Genomic DNA, 21,829 nt, shown 5'->3' on the forward strand with positions numbered 1-21,829 from the left:
GTATGCAGAGCGACGGAGAAACATCTGACTCTGGCCGTTTCTCAATATGCGTTCTTGTCTGTACTTGTGTTCTCAAATAGGAAATGTCCCCGATTTCCATTTCAGAAATCTGGTCACCTTACCTAAACCACATATTAATGTTTAATATATTATTTTTAAAATGTAAACGAAAAGAGGCAGGGTGTTTTATACTTCGTTTTATTATAAATATATAAGATAATCAATGTAGGCCTAGCTACGCGTTGCCTGAACCACATTCGTGTGGCTATTATTATTATTATGTTTAATTTTTTTATGAAATGAGGCAGTGGTGTTTTATGACATATTTCGTACGCGAACTTCTGACTTGCGTCCGTGACTTACCAAGTTTGACTCCGGAGAACGAACTCCCGAGGACGGGAGGACACTAGTCCGCGTACTATGCTCTTGACAGGATCACTCAGTATATATTTGTATATGTAGTGCAGGCAATGCATATTATCTTCAATGCATGTTTATAACAAAACGAAATATAAAAAACCCAGCCTCTTTTCGTTTACATTTAAAAAAACACACACACACACACACACACACACACACACACACACACACACACACACACACACACACACACACACACACACACACACACACACACACACACACACACACACACACACACACACACACGCACACACACACACACATAATATAGGCTATGCTTATCACTGTAATAAATTAAATATGACACAAAACACAACCCAGTCTCTTTTTGTTAAATGTCAGTTTATGTGTGATCATCAATAGCAATTATAAAAGTATAAGTAAAAGGTATAAGAAGCTATACAATAAATAAAGCAATTCAGTCAAAGTCAGCACTAGGAGACTACACTGTAAAAACTAATTAGTTCAGTTTACTTCATTAAATTGTGCAAACTTGTTGCCTTAATTCAATTAAGTAATCATTACTTAATTGCATTAAGTTGTTCTTACTTAAACCGTTTAAGTTTTGTCAACTTAATTCTATCTGGGATCTGAGGAAGTGTACTCCCAGAGTGCATTGTGGCATGAATAAATTAATTGCTTCGTTTTACTATTTTTGCCTTTATTTTACTATTTGTCTTTTGTCAGTATAACCCCAATAATGACAGCAAGTAAAATAGTAAAGGTTCTATTCATAATAAAAAATAAAAAAATAAATAAAAATAATCCTTGTTACCATTGTTGTGTTTTGCATGCTGAATGTTGAAGTGTGTGTGTGACACACTCGAGCATGGTCAAATGATATTGTGACAAACATAGAGGGATTATATCAACTCAATTAAAAAGTTATGCCATAAATATTAGCAAAAAAAATGTTAAAAGGTCATTATTTGACATGAAAAATAGTTATGTTCTATATCTATATATATCTGTATATATATAGATATATCTATCTATATATCTATCTATATATAGATATATATCTATCTATATATATATATAGATAGATAGATAGATAGATAGATAGATAGATAGATAGATAGATATATATATATATATAGATATATATATATTACTTCCCTTGTTTTGAAATCAATTTCTTGTTGCATTGCTGCATTAATAGGAAGTTAATTACTATAATATGAATGAAGTTCCAAGTGTCCAACCAAAGGGAACACTAATCACAATTATGGTGAGAAGAAGTGGAGGAAATGAGTGATAAGTCTAGAAAAAATTGCCCCGCCTCAAAAACACTTTGCCCGTCCGCCTGTCCACCCACTTGTTTTTTTGCTTTGGCAAAATGGTACTCAAACCAGTCAAGTAATGTTTACTTGAGTTTTCTAAGTAACGAAGGCATAGCATGCAAATAGTTCAGATTACTTACTTGTTTTAAGTAAGGTCAACAAATTATTGGACATTAAGTAAAGTTTACTAAAAAAGTCTTAGTAAGAACAACTGTTGGATTTTACAGTGTACAACGGTAAAGTTTAATATCTTAAAAATATAAAGTTATGAAACTTCACTTTGCCCTCAGACAAAACGATCTGTCTAGGAACAAATTATAGATTAATGAGAGCAAAGATCAGCCGTTAGATCTACACAAGACGAGACGGTTTAAACACTACAGAGACATCAGAGCCAGCGGCAGACGGCAGAAGGACTGGCTGAGGAAAGGCGCCTCTCGGCGGGCTCAATGATCGATTGAGCGCCGCTGAACCACTGGAACTCACAACTCCAAAAACGGCAGATCAATTTTTAAAAAAAGGCGCTCTCTTTATAAATAAACCACAGATTTGAGCTTTAAACAACTTCATTCACTCCTGAAAAGGACTTAAAACTATATTTTATAGAGCATTAACACTACCAGAGGACTCTCGCTAAGACCCATTCGTTTAGCCACCAAAGGGCCAAGCTGGTATCAGACTTTTGCCGAATCCAGTCGGTAAGACAGCGATAACATCTTTTTTAGATATAAAGGCTTCGAGTGTTGTTCTTTGCTCGGGTTTTAACGAAAAGGAGAAGTTTAAATCGCTTAAAACAGACGCGATAGCTGATTCGAACGAGTGATGCTCCACAGCAGCGGCATATCTGCTTCAACGTCGCTGCGCTGTCGTCATCGTGTAAAGCCCGCCCCAACGTTTCTAATTGGTGCCCCGATTTCTAGGGTTTAGAAATGGGTTTGAATGGACTCTTTGCCAGACTACTTGCAGAGCAAATGTAAATTTGCCGGAAGTTGTCTGGGTTTTCCCAGGCTAGTGATAATCGGAAATAGGTTACATTTTGGTTTAGAAGAAAAGCTAAAGTAGGTTTTTTTATTATTATTATCAGGCACTGAGCGAGTGCTTTTATTATTAAGCACTGAGGCCCTAGCCCGGCCCGTGTCTGACAGCTTATAAAAATGTTCAGCCTGAGTCCGACTGAAGCCCGTGTTTTATTTTTCTTCTATTTTTTATCCTCCCTATTAGGCCTACACATTGTTGCAGCCATTAAAATAGTTCAGTTTTGTTTTAATGTCAAAGTAGTTATATTTCGTTTAGTTTCTTTATTAAGTTAATTTAGAAAAATGTTTGAAGCATTTATTTGTTTGTTAAATTATTTTTTTTTAAGTAACGACCAAGCAGCCAGCAGCCAACAGTGAGTTAACCACGTTTGATTAATTTAGCCTCTCAAATCAACACTGGACTTGTCTCTTGCTTATAATAAAATCCATAGATATAAAACATTTCAAGCATCACAATGTTAATTTAAACGTTTAGCCTAAAAAAGGCATTTTTTTACAAGCTGATGCAGGCTGATCGAAAAAAAAAAACACACACACACAAAAAAAACATGCTGTTTGTCCTATCCTTACACCTATCGACAAAATGAATATAAATCCGATCTTCAATTCCCGGTCTGAGCTATATGCACATTTAACGGAGTTCACGTCAACGAAAGCAACAGATATGAGCTGCATTATATCAACTCATTTCAAGATCAAAGAGCATGTAGTCTCATTCGTTTTAATGAAGATGATTGTGTTTTTGAGCATCTAAGACGTAGCCTATTTTCAGTTTCACTTGCGGCTGTTTGCGTGTCAGCTTGCTTTACTCATTTGTGGCGATGCGTTGCATAGCGCCAGCCCCGCGCCACTCTAAACACTGTGCGAGCGTCTTGACAGTCGCGGTGTCATGTTGTTTCCACCAGCGCAGCACATCTCATCTCAGGTGCACCGAAATAAAAATCCTACATGTGGGACTGCTCAAAAGGGTAAAAAAGATGGCCTCAAAAATGACCACATTTCCTCCCGTTTGTCGCGCCCCACCTGTCATGTCTCTATTCCCCACCAGTGGGGGGCGCGCCCCACACTTTGAGTAACGCTGGGCTAAACAGAGTTTGTTGAGTAAAACTAAATACAAATTAAATTAAATAAAAACTGAATTAGAATAAGTGAATGAATATCATTGAAACTAATAAACATTTTAGTCAAAAGGTTCTTGGCATGGTAGTTTTTCTGCACTTACAAGTTAGGTCATGAGGGACTACAGGTGGAAAGATATGATTAACCCTTAATCGCCCCTCAAGTAGGGTTTACGTTTGAGTCCCTTTGGGTCAGATAGACCCCAAACTTTTACAGAGCGATTGCATAAGGAAATATAATTTTTTTACATGGAAAACTATATATCATTTTTTTTATTTACTTCTCAACTATACATTTATGCTGTGTTTTTGTGGGTATTTGGTAGTTTTTTACCTATTTACTGCACAAACACTTAACTATGTCATGTCAACATAAATTGGCTCATTAAAAATTATTTTTTTATGAAAAAATCACTTGAATGATGATCTTAAATAAATATAAATAGTTTTTGGACATTGCTCTATGTGTTAGGGATAGAATACCGCCATCTGTAGGTTTGTGGAAAAACTTTAGGAATTATAGTTAAAGGGGGGGTGAAATGCAGTTTCATGCATACTGATCTTTTTGCACTGTTAAAGACTTGGATTCCCATGCTAAACATGGACACAGTTTCAAAAGCTAAGGTGGACGTTTGATGGGAGTATTTCTTTGCCAAAATTAGTACTTCCTGTTAGTCATAAGTTTCGGAAAGTTTTTTTCGATCATGGGTCCGCTTGACGTCAACAGGGCGGAATTTCCTTGTATGAGCCGTACGGACAATTCTACCGGAAGAGCGCGCGCGCGAGAGAGAGAGAGCGCGTGAAAGCAATAGGCTACGCCCATCAAAGCGCTGGCTCGTAGCCAAATAACCCCGCGTTAAGGCAAAAGTGGATGGAATTTGCTTTTCCGGATTTTCAAATCGCCAAATACTGAAGGATGGAGCGGTCCCAACGATAAAGGTCCCAACGTTGGAACCGCAGGCAGTGAGTAAGACTGCTTCAAATGTCTGTTTTTGCCTATGCCCATCAAGTAGCCCAAACATGACCACGTATTGATCAATGGAGCATGCGATGTATAGTGTGTACATTTGTTTAGCTGGCCACTATATGTGTATGTTTGTGTATTGTAAAAGCACTCCAAACAACAATACACAAAGAATGGGGAAATATGTTGAACTAAATAAGCGCGCTTCTTCATTCAAATGCGCTACTATTCCATGTCTTTCTATGTAAACACTAGCCTGAGGCGCAAAACCAGTCCGCTTACTACAAATCATCTACACAAACCACGCGTAAACACACACACACACACACACACACACACACACACACACACACGATATAATTAAAGTATAAATGTGTAAATAACACAAGCCGCTAAGCATATTATATAGTTAGTGTAACTTATACCACATAGAGATGTCCTGCTCTAGTCGTTTTTGCTGCTGCTCCTGTTCAACTTCAGCCTCTGGGTCTGATTCCGGATCATAGATGTATGGCTGTATCTGATTAAAAGCCATTTTTTATGTTGAATAAAGTTTTTTCCCGCTTTTAGGGATGACGCAGCTTTCAGACGCACTCAACACAGTAACAGCGGCGCGCGCTCGACATTCTTTAGCTCCGCCCACACGATACGCCCCCAGCCGCACGGCTTTTTTCGGAAAGACTCGGAACAGCGCATCTTCCTTTTATAATCATAATAAAAATAAAGACTTTTTGGAGATATGCAGGATGCAATGCTACTCTATAGGTACTCAAGATTGACATGAGACTGACTGAAACTGAGTGTCCCCCCCCCCTTTAAAGAGAAAGAGAGTGCAATGACCACATTATCCAATAGAGGTCCATAGGGAAGATATGCAAAAGTTAAGCTGCCTTACATCTTTGTTTTATTTGCCCTTTTTCCTCTTTTTCTCATGATTGTTCCATGTTGCATTTGTGCTCTAGTATTTATCCTTCATTTATGTATGGAATTTTTTCAGATTTATGCCAGTTTTGTTGATTTTATTTGCCAGTTTCTATAAAAATGCTCTCTGTTGCAGTCACACACATGTGCGTGTGTGTGTGTGTGTGTGTGTGTGTGTGTGTGTGTGTGTGTGTGTGTGTGTGTGTGTGTGTGTGTGTGTGTGTGTGTGTGTGTGTGTGTGTGTGTGTGTGTGTGTGTGTGTGTGTGTGTGTGTGTGTGTGTGTGTGTGTGTGTGTGTGTGTGTGTGTGCGTGTGTGTGTGTATGAGACAGAAAGTTCGTTCCACTTTGTGTTTATGCTCTAGGACCAGATCTTGATATAAATGTAGACAATTTCAGATTTATACTGGATTTAGTTGATTTTTTTTACAAACAAAGTGAAAAAAAAGCATTTTTTACATTTTCCCATTCATTGCCAAAATCCAAAAAAATGCTCCAGACACCTGTGTTTGTGTTTGTGTGTGTGTGTGTGAGTGAACATGCTTGTTCCATATTGCATTTGTGCTCTAGTATTAGTACTTCATTTATGTATGAAAATCTTTCAGATTTATGCCAGTTTTGTTGATTTTATTTGCGAGTTTCAATAAAAATGCTCTCTGTTGCAGTCACACACGTGTGTGTGTGTGTGTGTGTGTGTGTGTGTGTGTGTGTGTGTGTGTGTGTGTGTGTGTGTGTGTGTGTGTGTGTGTGTGTGTGTGTGTGTGTGTGTGTGTGTGTGTGTGTGTGTGTGTGTGTGTGTGTGTGTGTGTGTGTGTGTGTGTGTGTGTGTGTGTGTGTGTGCGTGTGTGTGTGTGCGTGTGTGTATGAGACAGAAAGTTCGTTCTACTTTGTGTTTATGCTCTAGGACCAGACCTTGATATAAATGTGGAAATTTTCAGATTTATACTGGATTTAGTAAAAAAAAATTGACAAAAAACGTGAAAAAAATGTATTTTTTTACACTTTCCCATTCATTTTCAATGTGGGGTCAATCTGACCCGAGGGACTTAAACGGTAAAAAAATTTTTACACACCTTTAGAACAACCAAATCAAGCCCAGATTTTTTGTGCATGTTTAGATAGATTATTTAGGAAAAGTCACCGAGTCTCATGGCCCTGAGATGAAGGGAACACTTTTAAAAAATGGAGGAAAAGTCCAGTGGGGTCAGCTGGATCCCAAGGGACGATTAAGGGTTAAGGATCTTCTGGGACTTATCAGAGAAGGATTTGCTGTACTTGTACATTGTTCCTATCAAATAAACTGAAACTAACAAATTGGTGACTTTCTGGGTCTGCTGTTTGCCGCTGATTGAGCTGAAATACATAATATAACCTTCCTAAAAGTAACAACCCGGCGTTCTCGCACAGGTGCAAACTCATCCAGAAGTCCAGATAGCATAGAATTATATTGCTCAATGGAGTTAGTAGTAGGAAGCCCAGAGACAGAAGTCGAAAAATGAGTGAAGTTTGATGTTACGAAATTTTATAGAGCACTCAGAACTATGTTGCTTCATCTGGGTGTAAACAGACCATCTAATTAAATCTGAATCAAACCTATATGAAATTGTAAAGATAACTGGCAGTGGCTATTTGCACTAAGTGAAAATAGTGATAGATGCTATTTACACCAAGTGTATTTTGTTGTTCCCAAGGCAAGAATATATTCACTATTTGAAAAACAGTTAGCATCTAATGTTTATCCAGTCAAGAAGGCATTGTTAGGCGGAGCTAGTGCAAATAGCACTTGCCAATAAGGCACACAATTTGCACTTGGTGTGCAACACCGTGAAAATTTTGTATTTACCTCTTTTAAAAACACTTTTAATAATCAAATTTCCTTTTACAAAGTCGTATTTGTTTTCTTAAAGCTAACTTAAACAACATAAAACCAACCAAATGAAGTTGAAATTTCAATATCTTTGATTGTTTGCATTTCTGAAACAATAGCCTGTTGAACACCAAAGTTGTAACCTTCCCAAAAAACAGGCTAAACCCATTGTTTAGGGAGGGGAGAGGGAGGAGATTTGGAAAACTTCTTTAATTAAATTGCATGTTGTTGTGGTTTTCATTGAACTTTCAAGCATACAAATATACTATAATGATTCATAAGAGTAGGGAAACATATGACATAACTACTGGATTTAGTGGGCCCCCAGGACATTGCCCTATAATTGTCACTACCTTTCACCCCACTAGCGACAGCCGTGCTCTTGGGGATTTTTTAGTTGTTGTCTTTTGCTAAACAGGAAAAAAATATTTTCTGAATTGTGTTGATCTCTAGCAAGAATATATTCATTATTTGGAAAACAGATAGCATCTAATGTGTATCCAGTCAAACAAGCCAAACTACCTAAACCTTTAGTGTAATTTCAACTGAGCGTCACACTGTGGGAACGTCTCATTTCCAGAGCAGTGTGGCCAGTTTAACAGGAAATTATACTTTGCTCACAAGTGGAAATACAATTATTCCAGGAGAACAACAGACTTAGCCATGGTCATACCGTCCACAAATATATCAAATCCACCGGGTAATCAGTAGTTTATGAAGATAACTACATTTATCATATTATGGGTCAAAAAGGATTTGGAAATTGATCATTTTTGTGTATCTTCAGTCTACAGGTTAAGACAATATCTACTAGTGACATGTTTTCTTTTGACATCATTCTGTCTGGTAAGTTCAGAACAACATTTATTTAAAAAAAATAATAATAATGTAAAAGCAGACTGTAAAGATAAACAAGCATTTTATCCCTAAATTCATAAATCTGAATTTAGGTAGCATATGAATTTAGCAAACAAAATGCAGAATTTGAATTTAAGAAATGTGTGTAACTGCTGGAAGTTATTGTGGTATTAACAGGAATCAGGGGATTTTTATGTTTGACATTTATTTTTATGAAGTTGTCTAACCACATTGTGATAGGCTTGTTTTGACTGTAGAATTTAGTTTAGAGAAATATGACTAAAAACAAACATCGAATAATTAAACATGAATTCCACTTTCTGTCATCCCAACTCAAATTGCAATTCAATATGCCTACTTCAATATATTATTTCATTATTATGGTGTAATTCATACTTCTCTTCATTCCTGTATGATCTCATAATCGAAAAATGTACATTCAAATTCAAATTCAAAATTGCTTTATTGGCATGAATGTAAATTGTACAATATTGCCAAAGCTAGGAATATATGAACATAAATAATAATACATATATGAACATAAATAATTATACGTGAACATTAATAATAATATTAATGATGATAATAAACATCAATATTACAACATAACTTAAACTTAAATTAACAGTGTAACAAATTAGAACATTTGATACCACAGTGTTTTGACATATATACACTCACATGTACTGAGGGTCACTGTGGTGGACAATAGGGAAACACACTGAGGTCAGACGCAACACACACACATTACACACACATTCACCTGCTGTCTCTCAGGCTGTGGCACACACACACGTATCTCGCAGCCAGTGCTGCTGTCTGTCCCTCTCCTAATATTATCTTTATTTTATCTACTTCAGTCATGGCTGTAAAGTTTTTTATTAATGTACTGAATTTGTTAAAGTTACTAAAGTACATTATCTGTTACTAAATTGAATCAACACGGAAGCCCTAAAAGGCCATGGATTATTATGATCCCGAGATAACAAAAGTTATTTATATTATTGTTTGATTCTGAAACAAACTGCACCCTGAGAACAAAACTTTCTGATCGACGGATAAACCTTGTGCTCTTTTATGTTGTGGATATTCAGCTAAATGTTAGTGGGCGGTTCGTGTGACGGTAAGGAAGAAGACAAAGGGGTCGGCTTACTGGAACTCGTGCTGGTTTATTGAACTCAGTTTACTCAGGTTATAATACTGTGCACTTCGCACAAACATAAAGGTTCCTCATAAAGTTTCATAAATTTTCAATCGTAGGTTTCTCTCCAGCAGTTCCTCTCTCTAGTGATGGGACATCTGAAGCGAGGCTCCGGAGCTTGTGTCGAGCAAAAAGGGGCGTTCCAGATGAAGCCCCGATTCGAGGCTTGTATCCAGAGCCATAGATACTCTCTCTTAGCCCTTTTCCACCAAAGCAGAGCTAGAGCTAGATCGGAGCCAGAGCCTAGTTTCAAATCGGTTCTTTGTGTTTCCACACCCAAAGCCCCAGCTCCGAGCCAGGAAAAGTGGTTCTTAAGTAGCACCAAAACATTGCTGGGCTAGAACAGGGCTAGAAGTAAGAACCGATTCCGTCAGGCGCTGGGGGCGGAGTCAACAAGACCAACACAAACTGGAGATCCGCCATGTTGAAATAGCAGCTAATGGAGCTAACAGCTGCTGCTCGTTTGTAATCTCCGTCTATACAAATTACGGCAAACTACATGAATGCGTTGGATTCGCTGTGTTTTCGTTGTGTTTTGATGCCGATGTAGGATCGTAAAGCCATGTGAATCAATAGTAACGCAACGTTTGCTTTGTTGATGGAAGGCTTGTTCGCAGCGGTGCTGTGCAGAGACCGATCGCCGTATGATAACCAGTCCAGCGAGAGCATATGACTCCTTATGCTTTTGATTCACTCATGTGTTTTTTTTTATATATCATACGTGGATCGGTCTGCGCAGTGACGATGCATCTCGAACGAGCCTGGTGTGTTTGTTTCCCGCAAGCCTGGGGCCCGTTCTTCGTACGTCGCTAACTCAGTTAGCCGGATTTGATTGTTGACGATTTGACATGATTTCGGATTGTTTGGTTCTTGAAAGCTCATCCTGGACTTGCTGTCATAGTAACAGGTCCGTTAGCTTAAACCTGCTCATGAGCGGCTTATTTCATGTGAACAGGATTAGATTGCATCTTGAGGTGATACTTAAAATCTGTCCCAGCCACTGCTACTTTATTACAAGAGTTCATTACTGAACCAGGGGCAATAATAATAATTTTAAATAATAATAATAATATAAAAATGTTATATTGTAGGCTATATGTATATGAGAATGTATATAATATTATAATGTTGTTTATAATAATATAGACACAGCCACTTGATTGAGCGATTTATTTGTGATGGAATAATTACTTTATAATTTTATTGGAGGTTTACACACATGTTGTACAGTTACTCTGAGCCGTGCATTAATTTAAGTGATGACAGATATTATGGGATGGCTTGATGCAGCGCAAGAGATGCAGAGAATTTGACCCTTAAGAAACTTTAATACTGTCACGTTACAAATCTGCTCCAAATTGAATTAAAAATTAAATTACAACATTTAAATAAAAATGTAAAGGGTGTACAAATACTGTATAAAATCGTGAATATAAATAATTGGTAATCATGTTAAAAAAACATTTATCATTTATCTATCATAACTTTTATGTTGGTTTGGTGGTTTGGCTGTTTCGTTATAAAGGTCCAGAAATTCGTGGGGTTTTTATTGTATAATTTGTCAAGTTTTTTTGCCAGGTGGCTTTTTTAATTATATGATGTCATTACGTTGCTGTCTTGACGCCAACCTATCGCTGCATTGCTGATCGTGGTTTCGAGTATCGATGCATCTGCCCTCTTCAGGGAACACAAAAACGCGCTGTGATCTGTGATCATTTAATCCAGATATTTTAATCCAATCCGCAAATTCGTCTGAAGAACCAAATTAGCCAGAGATCAGTTATCACGATTAAAAGATCTGGGATCTGTCAAATCATCTTAGATGTATTAAGCGAGGTACGAAGAACGGGCCCCAGGTGTGTGTGTGTTTCCCGCTGCCCAGGGTTGCCAGGTTTTCACAACAATACCCGCCCAATTGCTACTCAAAACAAGCCCAATCGCGTTCCAGGGGGGGATTCCCCAGTAAAAATCACATTTGGGGGTAAAATATTTGTTTTTTTGGCATGGTTGCCTACTAAAATTTGCATTCCCGGGGCTAAATATCACATAATTGGGGTCGCTTCATCCCGCGGCAAAACCACAGACTTGGCAACACTGCCGCTGCCTCGCTAGCGCTGCTGAGAAAGATGAGACGTATATATTGACGTAAGACGTGACTCTGCTGTGCCTCTCAGCCCGTGGAAAAGCAAACGGTTCTTAGAAGGCTCCTCAGTTGAACCAACTATGAACTGGGACTAGCTCTGGCTCTGAATTAGCTCTAGCACTGCCTTGGTGGAAAAGGGGTATGTATGGCTCTGCTTGTATCGTTTCCGTGAAAATCACGTGACGATGACAAACGAGGCCTCGGTTTCTGTTGAATACGTCATTGCTTCATTCTGAGTATCGCTTCCCGATAAAAGTGGTTCGAAACCTCGCGCCTCTTGTGGGGTTTGCAGTAGGCGTTTGCATTGGTGTTGAGGTGTTGGTTGTACGTAGTAGCGAGTAGTAGCGTGTTTGTAGTAGCATAGTTATCATTATATATCATAGCTTGTATTATATATTATATTACATTATACTTAGTTTAGTAGATTATTAGAGTAAATTAGTTCAGTAGATTATTAGAGTAAATTAGCCTATATCTAGTTGTAATACCTATAATACGTATATATATATATATATATATATATATATATATATATATATATATATATATATATATATATATATATATATATATTATTCATTTTATTTATAGGCGCCTTTCATGACACTCAAAAGATAAAAGTTTCATCAAACAATAAAGACAATACAGATAGAAATATATATATATATATATATATATATATATATATATATATATATATATATATATATATATATTATTATTATATTATTATTATTATTATTATATGTATAGCCTCCCAGTTCCATGCACTATTGCACTCCCAATCAGCACTGCACACACAATAATTTCTTTACAATCATTTGGGCCATTCACTGTCATCACTAACCCAAATAACTACTGAATAGTTGAACACAAAGTTGTGTGTTTGTGTGAGTTGTGTGTGCATAGGTTAATACAAGCAGAGTAAAAATACTTTATTTAATACACAGGCAATAGAAAAAGGGTGTGCCCACACTATGACAATTTGGTTGCTCAGGATGAATAGATTTGTGTGCGATGCATTGCTTTGCACAGCAGGTGTCACTAGGGAGCACACTGTTTCATGAGGCTTCAGCTAAATGAACCTTTTGGTGAACCAATGGGCTGGAAAGCCTCAGTGGTTCAGAAAGCCTCATTTGGCCATCACTACCTCTCTCTGCTTTCCTTCCCAGCCGAGTTCCAGTCTGTCTCTCCGTCTCCAGCTCTCTCTCCTTTCTCTCTCGTTTCCTCCCGGTCTATTGTACTCTCTCCACGCCAATTACAGCAACAAGAGACAGGTGTTCATCATTTGTGCTTGATGGTCCGTGTACTTGGTGGCCAACGGATTTTCGTTTTAAAAGGAAAAAAACAAAAACGAAAACGGCTTGTTTCCCAATTTCCATTAGTAAATAGGAAAACAAAAAATGGAAAACAATCCATTTTTCTTTTTTTCTTTTGATATTAAAAGACGGAAAACGGAAAACAATCTCATTATCCGATTGTGTTTATAGATGGAAATCAGAAATCAAAATATGACCAGTTTGAGAGAATGGCTCCTTTATTCGTTTTCTCGAAAAAACGAGATTTCGGCTTGATTTTTCGTTTTTCGTTTCACGGGTAAAAAACGGATAAATGACTTCAAAATTCGTTTTCCACATGTGGGTGGTCATGAGACGCCCTTTTCCGCTGATTGGTCAAGCAAACCTGAGCATGTGACGTCATCAGCCCTTCCCCAGTTCTGTGTAACAAAATAAAAGTACACGGACCCTTGATCCACTTACGTGCCGCTCGTCCTCTGACTCTCTCTCCCGTCACAGACTTCGCTAAACCACGCCCCCCTCGCCACAGTTAGCTTCCATAGTTGCCAAGTCCGCGTATAACACGCGACTTTGGGCTTCTTTTTTTGGCAAGTCGCGTTAAAAAATCACGAGTCGCGGGTTGCGGTTTTTTGGGCTTATTTTAAAAAATGTGGTTGCTTGTTAGGAAAATATAATAAGCAACTTCGTTTCTTTACATTTATGGTCGCTGTTTTGTCCAATACATTGACTGACACTGTCTTCTCACAACAGGCATTCAGTGCAACGATACAAGTGCTGTAGTAATCTGTCCTTTTATATCCCGCCTCCTTCTCCCCTTCATTGAAGAAAAATCGCGTTCAACGTGCAGGCATGTGACGTTATAAATGCACGTAATGAAAGTTAGTAGACTTAAATAGACGTATACATTTTTACAAACAATAGCACAAGCAGAGATGGAGAGGAAAGAGGGAGGAGAGGCACCTAATTTAATTAAAAAAATATTTTTGTAATGTATTTAAAATTACAGGCTATTATAAAAAAACAAGTCTACTAATAATAACAGTAGGTATGGTTCGAATTTATTTTATTTTAAATATGTGGCTATATTGCAGCGCTGTAGTGCTTGTGTCCCAATGTGCACACTATCCATCCTAAATAGTGTGACATTAGTAATTTTCAGTACTATTTAGGGCAGATAGTGTGCACAATGAGATGCAGGGCTTGTCTTTTTCACGGTTTGCAGTGTGTGTGTTGTTCACTACTTACTGCCCCTAATATGTGTGCACTAACTCCGACTATGGGTTACCATAATTGGCCTCCATGTCACTCTTTACTCTTCAAACCTCTTCTGTTCACAGCTGATCGGAGGATATTGTGTGTCCTTTATTGCAATTTGATGATTTTTGTAAAATCACATCTGTTTTTGCTTTTCAAACTCTGAGAGGTTTCAGTTTAATATGTTGCAGGCTCATTTATTGATAAAAAAATTATTTATTATAAATAATATTGATGATAATAAATAATATAATAATATTGGGCTTGTTTTGGGCTTGTTTTTGAAGCTGCGGTTGCTTATTTGTCTCGCGAGAGTTGGCAACACTGTTAGCTTCGCTAAATAAACATTTTATTTGTGTAATTAACGTTTAAATGATCAACAGAGCATTCAACAGCTCAATCGCAGGCGGAGTGCCTTCAGAAGGATGCCAGATTATTCTGTAATATTCTAAATATATATATATACCCACTTTATTTTCCTCATTCGTTTGAAATGAGATTATTATTCGTTATTATTCGTCATGTAGGATAGCCTAGGCTGTGACTTGCTGCCTTCACGTGCTATCGGAATTATCGTAAATACGAGTTTCCTAGGTAAAAATTGCACATGCACGCCCTCTGATGTCGTGTTTACCACTGGGAAGTTCGGAAATAATTTTGATACCCCAATTCCCGAGATGGGCGTGTCATAAGCTTTAAACATGGTGGCGGGGAGAACTACTGCTGTGGCAGGTGTGGTTTTATTGTTTTTTTTCCAAAACAGCTAGGTCGTCTTATCTTGACATTAATGTAGTACATATTTACATGTAAGAGTAATCATATGAAGCGTATTGTATGTTTGGTACACAGCGAAAATAGCCTGCATTTGACTGAAATTACAGAATCAGCAGAAAGCGGACTATCTGGAATGTTTATATGGTTGTCGGTGCATGGGACACTACATATGATGTTGGTTTTAATAAGATTTTCCCAATAAATAGGCATGAATAACCTGGTGTCCACCATAATTCCTGTTCACTCCGACAACAAAGCACTTGAATGCAACAAGCTCGTAATCACGACTTCTAAAGTGGGAATTAGGAAATTTCCGATAGCACGTGAAGGCAGCATAATATAATGTGCGTTACACTGGCTTCCTCCTATCGTGCTCTTCCATTGAAAAGAGGTGCAATATTCATATTCCAGATTTCCAAAGAAAACAAAAGTTTAATCCATTTGATAGGCTATGTGTGTAATATCATTAAAACCCACACTGTGTAGCCTATTGTAAATGCAATTATAATATAGGCACGTGCGTAATTTCCTATGGGGACCCTCCCCACTTTTATTTTTATTTTTTTACCGCGCTCCGTCATCGTCACGGAGGAGCAGGACCCAGCAGAACAGACATCCTGCCTGTCTGTCTCGACGCGCGCGTCCGCGTAAAGGCAGGGACGTCTCGTGCACACTCTAAATAGTGTGCGCACTGAAAGTTCTACTGAGCAGCCAGAGCCAGTATCGCAGTCAGTCGTGAAACGCCAGCAACAGATTACTTTAATGTCTTCATGGATGAAAAAAAAGAAAGGAGATGTGAGTTGGTCGATTCAGTAAATTAGCTCAGGTCAGGGTAATCAAAATGTCTGTCTACTTATTTGTTTACAGTCTATGGTCTACACCTGTTGATGAGCTAACGTTAACATACACTTTTGCTAGCTAACCTAAACATTTAATGTTGCACAGAATGTGTCCACAGCAACGTTTTCTGTCAGCAATGTATGACAAGCAGACTCTGGCTGCTGTTATAGGCTACTCAACTCATTATCCTCAGATGCAGAAATAAAATAAGTCTTAATAATAAATGTTTTTCTAAACTTGAGCTATTGTTGTTCACTTACAATATTTGTTCATTTAAAATGGAAGTTAATTTGTAAAAATGTATTTACTTGTTCAAAGAAAAGGCTTAATGTCGAGCTAGCCTGAGTTAGCCTATATTTTATATAACGTGAGTGTTATGGTTATGTGGTGAGCCTGAGTATAGTTTTACACATCAGCCCAGTCTAGTCTGTAAAGTTATTGATACGCAGTCAGGTTTTTTTTTTTACACATTAATCTCAAAATGAATGTGGCACACCCAGTTTTTAAAATGTACATCCAGAGACTCTTTTCTGGACTGTGGACTCAATATGATCATAACTCAGTTGTTTTCATATCAGAGCACAGATGAGGTGGAGCTGCTTCAGAAAAGAGAGGGTGAGATAAGGAAAAGCAGTAGCAGCACAACGTTATAGGTAGGTTATGTGCTGTATGAAAGGCCAGGTGATTTTGATTTATTGGTGATAAAAGGGAAGAAGTGTACATGATAAATAGTGAATACAGTTTGAATATTATCAAATTAAATGTTCTTCTTGTAGGAGCCAAATTGCGTGTTGTTATTTGTTTAGAATATTTTTTTAACATGGTCACATCATCACATGGGTGTAGTTTCATATTATTTACCTGCTCACTTGTGTGGTGGGAGAGAAACAGAATCAGGCCCTGATATTTTTCTGTTGACTGTTATAATATAGTTTCGGTTGTGATGAACTTTTGTTTATTTATTTTTTATGCCATGCTTTCATATCAGAGAACAGATGAGGTGAAGCTGCTTAAAGACAAGGAGGGTGAGACAGGGAGAAGTAGCTCAGAGTTGCAGGTATGTGCTGTGTAAAGGGTCAGGTAATTAATTGTAATTATGTCATGACAGAAACAGGCTAGCACATTTTCATATTTCATAGGTGAGACAGGGAACAGGCGCAAGCGAAGAAATGCAGGTAGGCAGGCAGGATGCTGAACCCAACCAAGGAAAACATTTGCCAGGAGTTCATCATGGCAAATGACTACAGGAAGCATGTGTTTGGTTCTTACATGTGAGGAGACAGGACAGTATAGAAGGTTGAATAGTTAGTATATGGAGAAATGGGATTGAATTGATAGATGGAGGACAATTAAAAAATATCTTTATATTAAAGTTACATGTTTGTTTTTATGTTTGTGAGATTGTGTTTCAATTTTGCATCTTGACTTGTGTAACAAATAATCTTGTGTACCTGGTTTGGTGGATGTGTCTCTGACAAATGTTAGTTTGAAATAATAGTTTGTTTAACAGTTGAAATTGTGTTTCACATTATTTAAATTATATTCACACACAAAACGTGAAATTTTTTAGTGAAAGTTTTTGACTTCATAAAATTATTCTCTCAGTCTTGGCTATTCAACAATAAATAAAGTAAGACATATTTTTCTTATACATAGTAGCCTATTATTATTTTTGGCAGAATTTATCATTATAAACAACTAAATTATTTCCTGGATTTTGTATCACCATAGTCCCTAACTGTATGTAAATGAAGGAAATGGGATTCAAATCGAAAAAAAATTTCCCCATTTTGTGTCCCCCCCCACTTCTCAAACCAAAGTTACACCCTTGAATAGGCTATAGGCCTATACTTAAAATAATTGTGTAAGTAGTAAAACACAAATCCAAACGGGGCAAAAATGAGTCTTAAGTTTGGAAACATTTTGAGTCCCCCCTATCTCAAGTGACTCACAGTGGTTTAGTCCGCCGAGCACCTCACTTTATAAATATTACACGCACGCGCACGTCCGGTGGAGTGATCAAAGTTCTTCTGTTAAGGCAATTTTATTCACTTTAAACATCGGATGAAGTGATTCTTTTCTCTTTAAAACTAAGGAGCCCCGCACATGACGAGCAAGAAAAAAGGCGCACGATTTGGAGAGTGGGGTACAACCTGAAGCTCTTAACAAGGGAGCCGAAATAAAAACGGACACGCCCCACGGCTGAGACGCTCACGCGACACTTGCAGTGTGTAGCCGGTGTCCTGACATTTCATCCTACCCGTCAGATTGTCCTACCAAGGCTTACTGCGCATGCCCACATCAATATTTTTTATTTTTATTTTTTATATTTACATTTTAAGGGTAGGTTTAGGGTAGGGATAGTGGATATTAATGGATATTAATAAAGCAAATCACATTAATATGATTCTTGTAGCACAATCTGATAGGTAGCATTTTACATCCATTTTTAATATTTATTTATTTAAAATATTTAGATAGTTTTAAGGGTAGGTTCATGGTAGGGGTAGGTATGGATATTAAAGGGTTAGTTCACCCAAAAATGAAAATTCTGTCATTAATTACTTACCCTCATGTCGTTCGACACCCGTCAGACCTCCGTTCATCTTCGGAACAGAAATTAAGATATTTTAGTTGAAATCTGATGGCTTTTAAAGTCCTCCATTGGCTCAATGGTACTCTACACTCTCAAGACCATTAAAAGGTAATAAAGACGTCGTTACAAAGTCCATCTCACTACAGTGGTTCTAAAATAACTTTATGAATCGGCGACAATAGTTTTTGTGCGCCAAAAACCCCTAAATAACGTCTTACATAGTGATGACGATTTCAAAACAAAGCATCATGAAGCTTCGAAGCGTTATGAATCACTGAGCCGAATGATGATTCGGATCGCGTGTCAAACCGCCAATCTGCTGAAATTTGGCGATTCAAACCGCTGAATCGACTCAGTGATTCATAACGCTTCTAAGCTTCATGATGCTTTGTTTTGAAATCGTCGTCACTATGTAAGTCGTTATTTAGGGTTTTTTTGCGCACAAAAACTGTTTTATTTACCTCAAACTCTCTTTGCAAAACACAATCCTTGCTCCCTGTGTCTCCCCAACCATGTCCTCCTCCATAATCTTTTTTTACCCCTTCTCCTTTTCGCTGCATATCAGCGCATAGACAATTTAGATCGCAAATGTTCTGCAGTTTATAATTTTTAATAACAATTCCAGTCTTGCGTGAGAACTCCGGTCGGACACGTGCGTGATCTCGCGTTGTTTACTTGTCACATCTCAGGTGTCTTTGGTTGTGAAACGTAGTTTGCTTACCGGAGAGAGTTGTCTGTGATTCTTCCAATTGTAAAGTCATGCAGTGTGAAACCTCCAGTCGCCGATCCATCGTGCAGTGTGAACACAGCAGTGACTGAATGCTACCCCAGATAGTCATGCAGTGTGAAAAGAGCCGTGATCCGACGAGTTTGAAAATCATGCAGTCTAAACTTGGCATAAGTAACACAGTAGGCTAAAGGCTATATACCGCTAGCCATCAGTCATATTTGGTTCTATACTGCCACCTGATGTTGGACGAGAAGGGCTGGCTCACAGTCTCCGCTCTAATTCATCCCAAAGGTGTTCTATCAGGTTGAGGTCAGAATTCTGTGCAGATCAGTCAAGTTCCTGCACACCAAATGCTCATCCATGTCTTCATGGACCTTGCAGAAATATACATGTATACAAAAATGATATAAAAGTGAAAAAAAAAAAAAAATAGTTTACTCAAACGATGTGCTGGCTATAAGTAAGAGCATCAGCATTTAATAAAAACTGTCTTTGATGGGTTAACTATTTTATATGTTCTTCAATATGTTTCATGCGCGAGGGACGCCGGACAAATGGATGTCTATCTGAGTACAAAAATCTACAGGCAGCATGTGACCTGAAGCTGGTCTCTAATTGGTTTCTTAAAGATCCTCCTCCGGACGCAGGTCGCTGCGTCCCTGGCGAATCAGAATTGGATGTGTGTTATTTTATCCAATCTGATTGGTTCTCGTCACCTGTCATTCAACTTTACGCTCTTGGCCACTAAAGCGAAAGTGGGCGGGCGACATCATCACTCAGACTCCGCCAAAACCTTGTTAGGATGATCACTTTCGTAGAGATGGCAGCAGTTAAACCAAATTCTTTCACAAGGCGTTCGTTGGAAGAAAAAAAGGATCCCGAACCGGACCAATGCGATTTACAAATCCAGCAGCAGGCCAGTGACAGAGGGTGAAGCTGCACTCGGAGCTTCACACGCTTGTTTTGAGAAACGTAGGTGGCTGGCTGGATGTGTTGTTAGCAATGCCTTTTATTGCTTTCCCTGTCTTTTATTTCAAAGTGTCGGTACTGAAGTTTTGTGGACAACAACGGGGGTAAGAGACCTCAAATATCTAACTGAACAATGCAAGCGTCATGACACTACTGAGATGACTGACTTTGATCAGAGAGTCAATGAGAAATTTGCTGGCCAGAAAGAAAGGAGAGCAAAATGTATGTTCAAGTAGTCAACATGCTAGTCTGCTGTTGCTGTTTTCTTTTGTTTTTCCTTTCCTCATTCAATTATATGTGGGAAATGAATGTGTAAAAAGATACAAGTGAAGACACTGTTTTCTCTTTAATGCTTGAATTTAGTCAACATGCATTTTGATACTGCCCCCCACCCCCCACGGAAAAAAAAACCGCCCCCCCAAAAATAATTATCACCAGCTGCCACTGACTGGTGCGCAATCATGTTGGAAAAAGTTGGGAGCATGAAATTGTCCAAAATGTCATGGTATGCTGAAGCATTAAGAGTTCATTTCACTGGAACTAAGTGGCCAAGCCCAAACCCTGAAAAATAATCCCTCACCATAACCACCGACCTTCCAACCCGCCAAACAAAATTTTACTCTTGGCACAAAGTAGTCAGGCAGGTATCATTCTCCTGGCAACCGCCAAACCCAGATTCGTCCATAGGATTGCCAGACAGAGAAGTGTGATTCATCACTCCAGAGAACACGTCTCCACTGCTCTAGAGTCCAGTGGCGGCGTCCGACGCGTTGTATTGCACTTGGTGATAAGGCACTGTTATTGAGCTATAATCTAAAGGCCACAGTCGAAGTTTGGAGGTCTGTAGGTATTGACTCTCTTGAAAGTTGGCGACTTCTGTGCACTGTGCTCCTCAGCATGTGCTGACCCCACTCTGTGATATTTAGGGAGGGAGGAAATTTCACGAATGGACTTATTGCACAAGTGGCAACCTATCATGGTACCACGTTTGAATTCACTGAGCTCCTGAGAGGGACTCATTCTTTCACAAATGTTTGTAGAAGCGTCTGCATGCCTATTTGTTTGATTTTATACACCTGTGGCCATGGAAGTGATTGGAACAGCTGATTTAAATGATTTGGAGGGGTGTCCCAATACTTTTGACAATATAGTGTATCTTTTTAAAAGTTCACAATGCTGTTGCAGATAAAAATGTTATGTGGATAACATTGAATATTTATCTTTTTGTCAGGTAACAAAAAGATACTGATTTTTAATCACTCAAACCCCTTTATCTAATCATCTAACCATTGGACTTGCACGTCCGTCATGTTTGTAGTTTTTTAACACTTTTTATCAGTGTTTGTAGTTCTAATCGAATCCCGTCCAACTCACAATGGTTTGTGGGCAATATCAGCCATTAGAGTGTGTGTAGATCTGCACTTCAGATTCTAACCGGAAAAAGTAGACCATCCGGGTATCTTTGGACTACTCTTTTCAACATACTACATTCGTACTACGTACTAATTCTATTTCCGAATACTATTTAGGATGGATAGTATGCAAATTGGGACAC

At 38.2% G+C, this 21,829-nt stretch overlaps 1 protein-coding gene across 3 annotated transcripts in view; it reads left to right on the top strand.

The window, feature by feature from the left end:
• The first annotated feature begins 8,171 nt into the window (after nucleotides 1-8,171).
• Nucleotides 8,172-21,829, top strand: part of LOC307119290 (NXPE family member 3-like) — a 30,273-nt gene continuing 16,615 nt past the window's right edge. For 2 of the 3 annotated variants that reach the window (XR_013815632.1, XM_079805482.1), the window contains exons 1-2: nucleotides 8,172-8,311; nucleotides 8,399-8,457. Coding sequence is in view for 2 of the 3 variants with exons in the window: in XM_079805482.1 (XP_079661608.1) it covers nucleotides 8,275-8,311; nucleotides 8,399-8,457 (96 nt within the window). In the remaining variant the exon portion in view is untranslated. The remainder of the gene's footprint in view (nucleotides 8,312-8,398; nucleotides 8,458-21,829) is intronic. The other variant, XM_079805483.1, reaches the window with a different exon arrangement.

Source organism: Gobio gobio (assembly GCF_949357685.1).
Source record: "Gobio gobio genome assembly, chromosome: 23".
In the NCBI taxonomy this organism is placed as follows: domain Eukaryota; kingdom Metazoa; phylum Chordata; class Actinopteri; order Cypriniformes; family Gobionidae; genus Gobio; species Gobio gobio.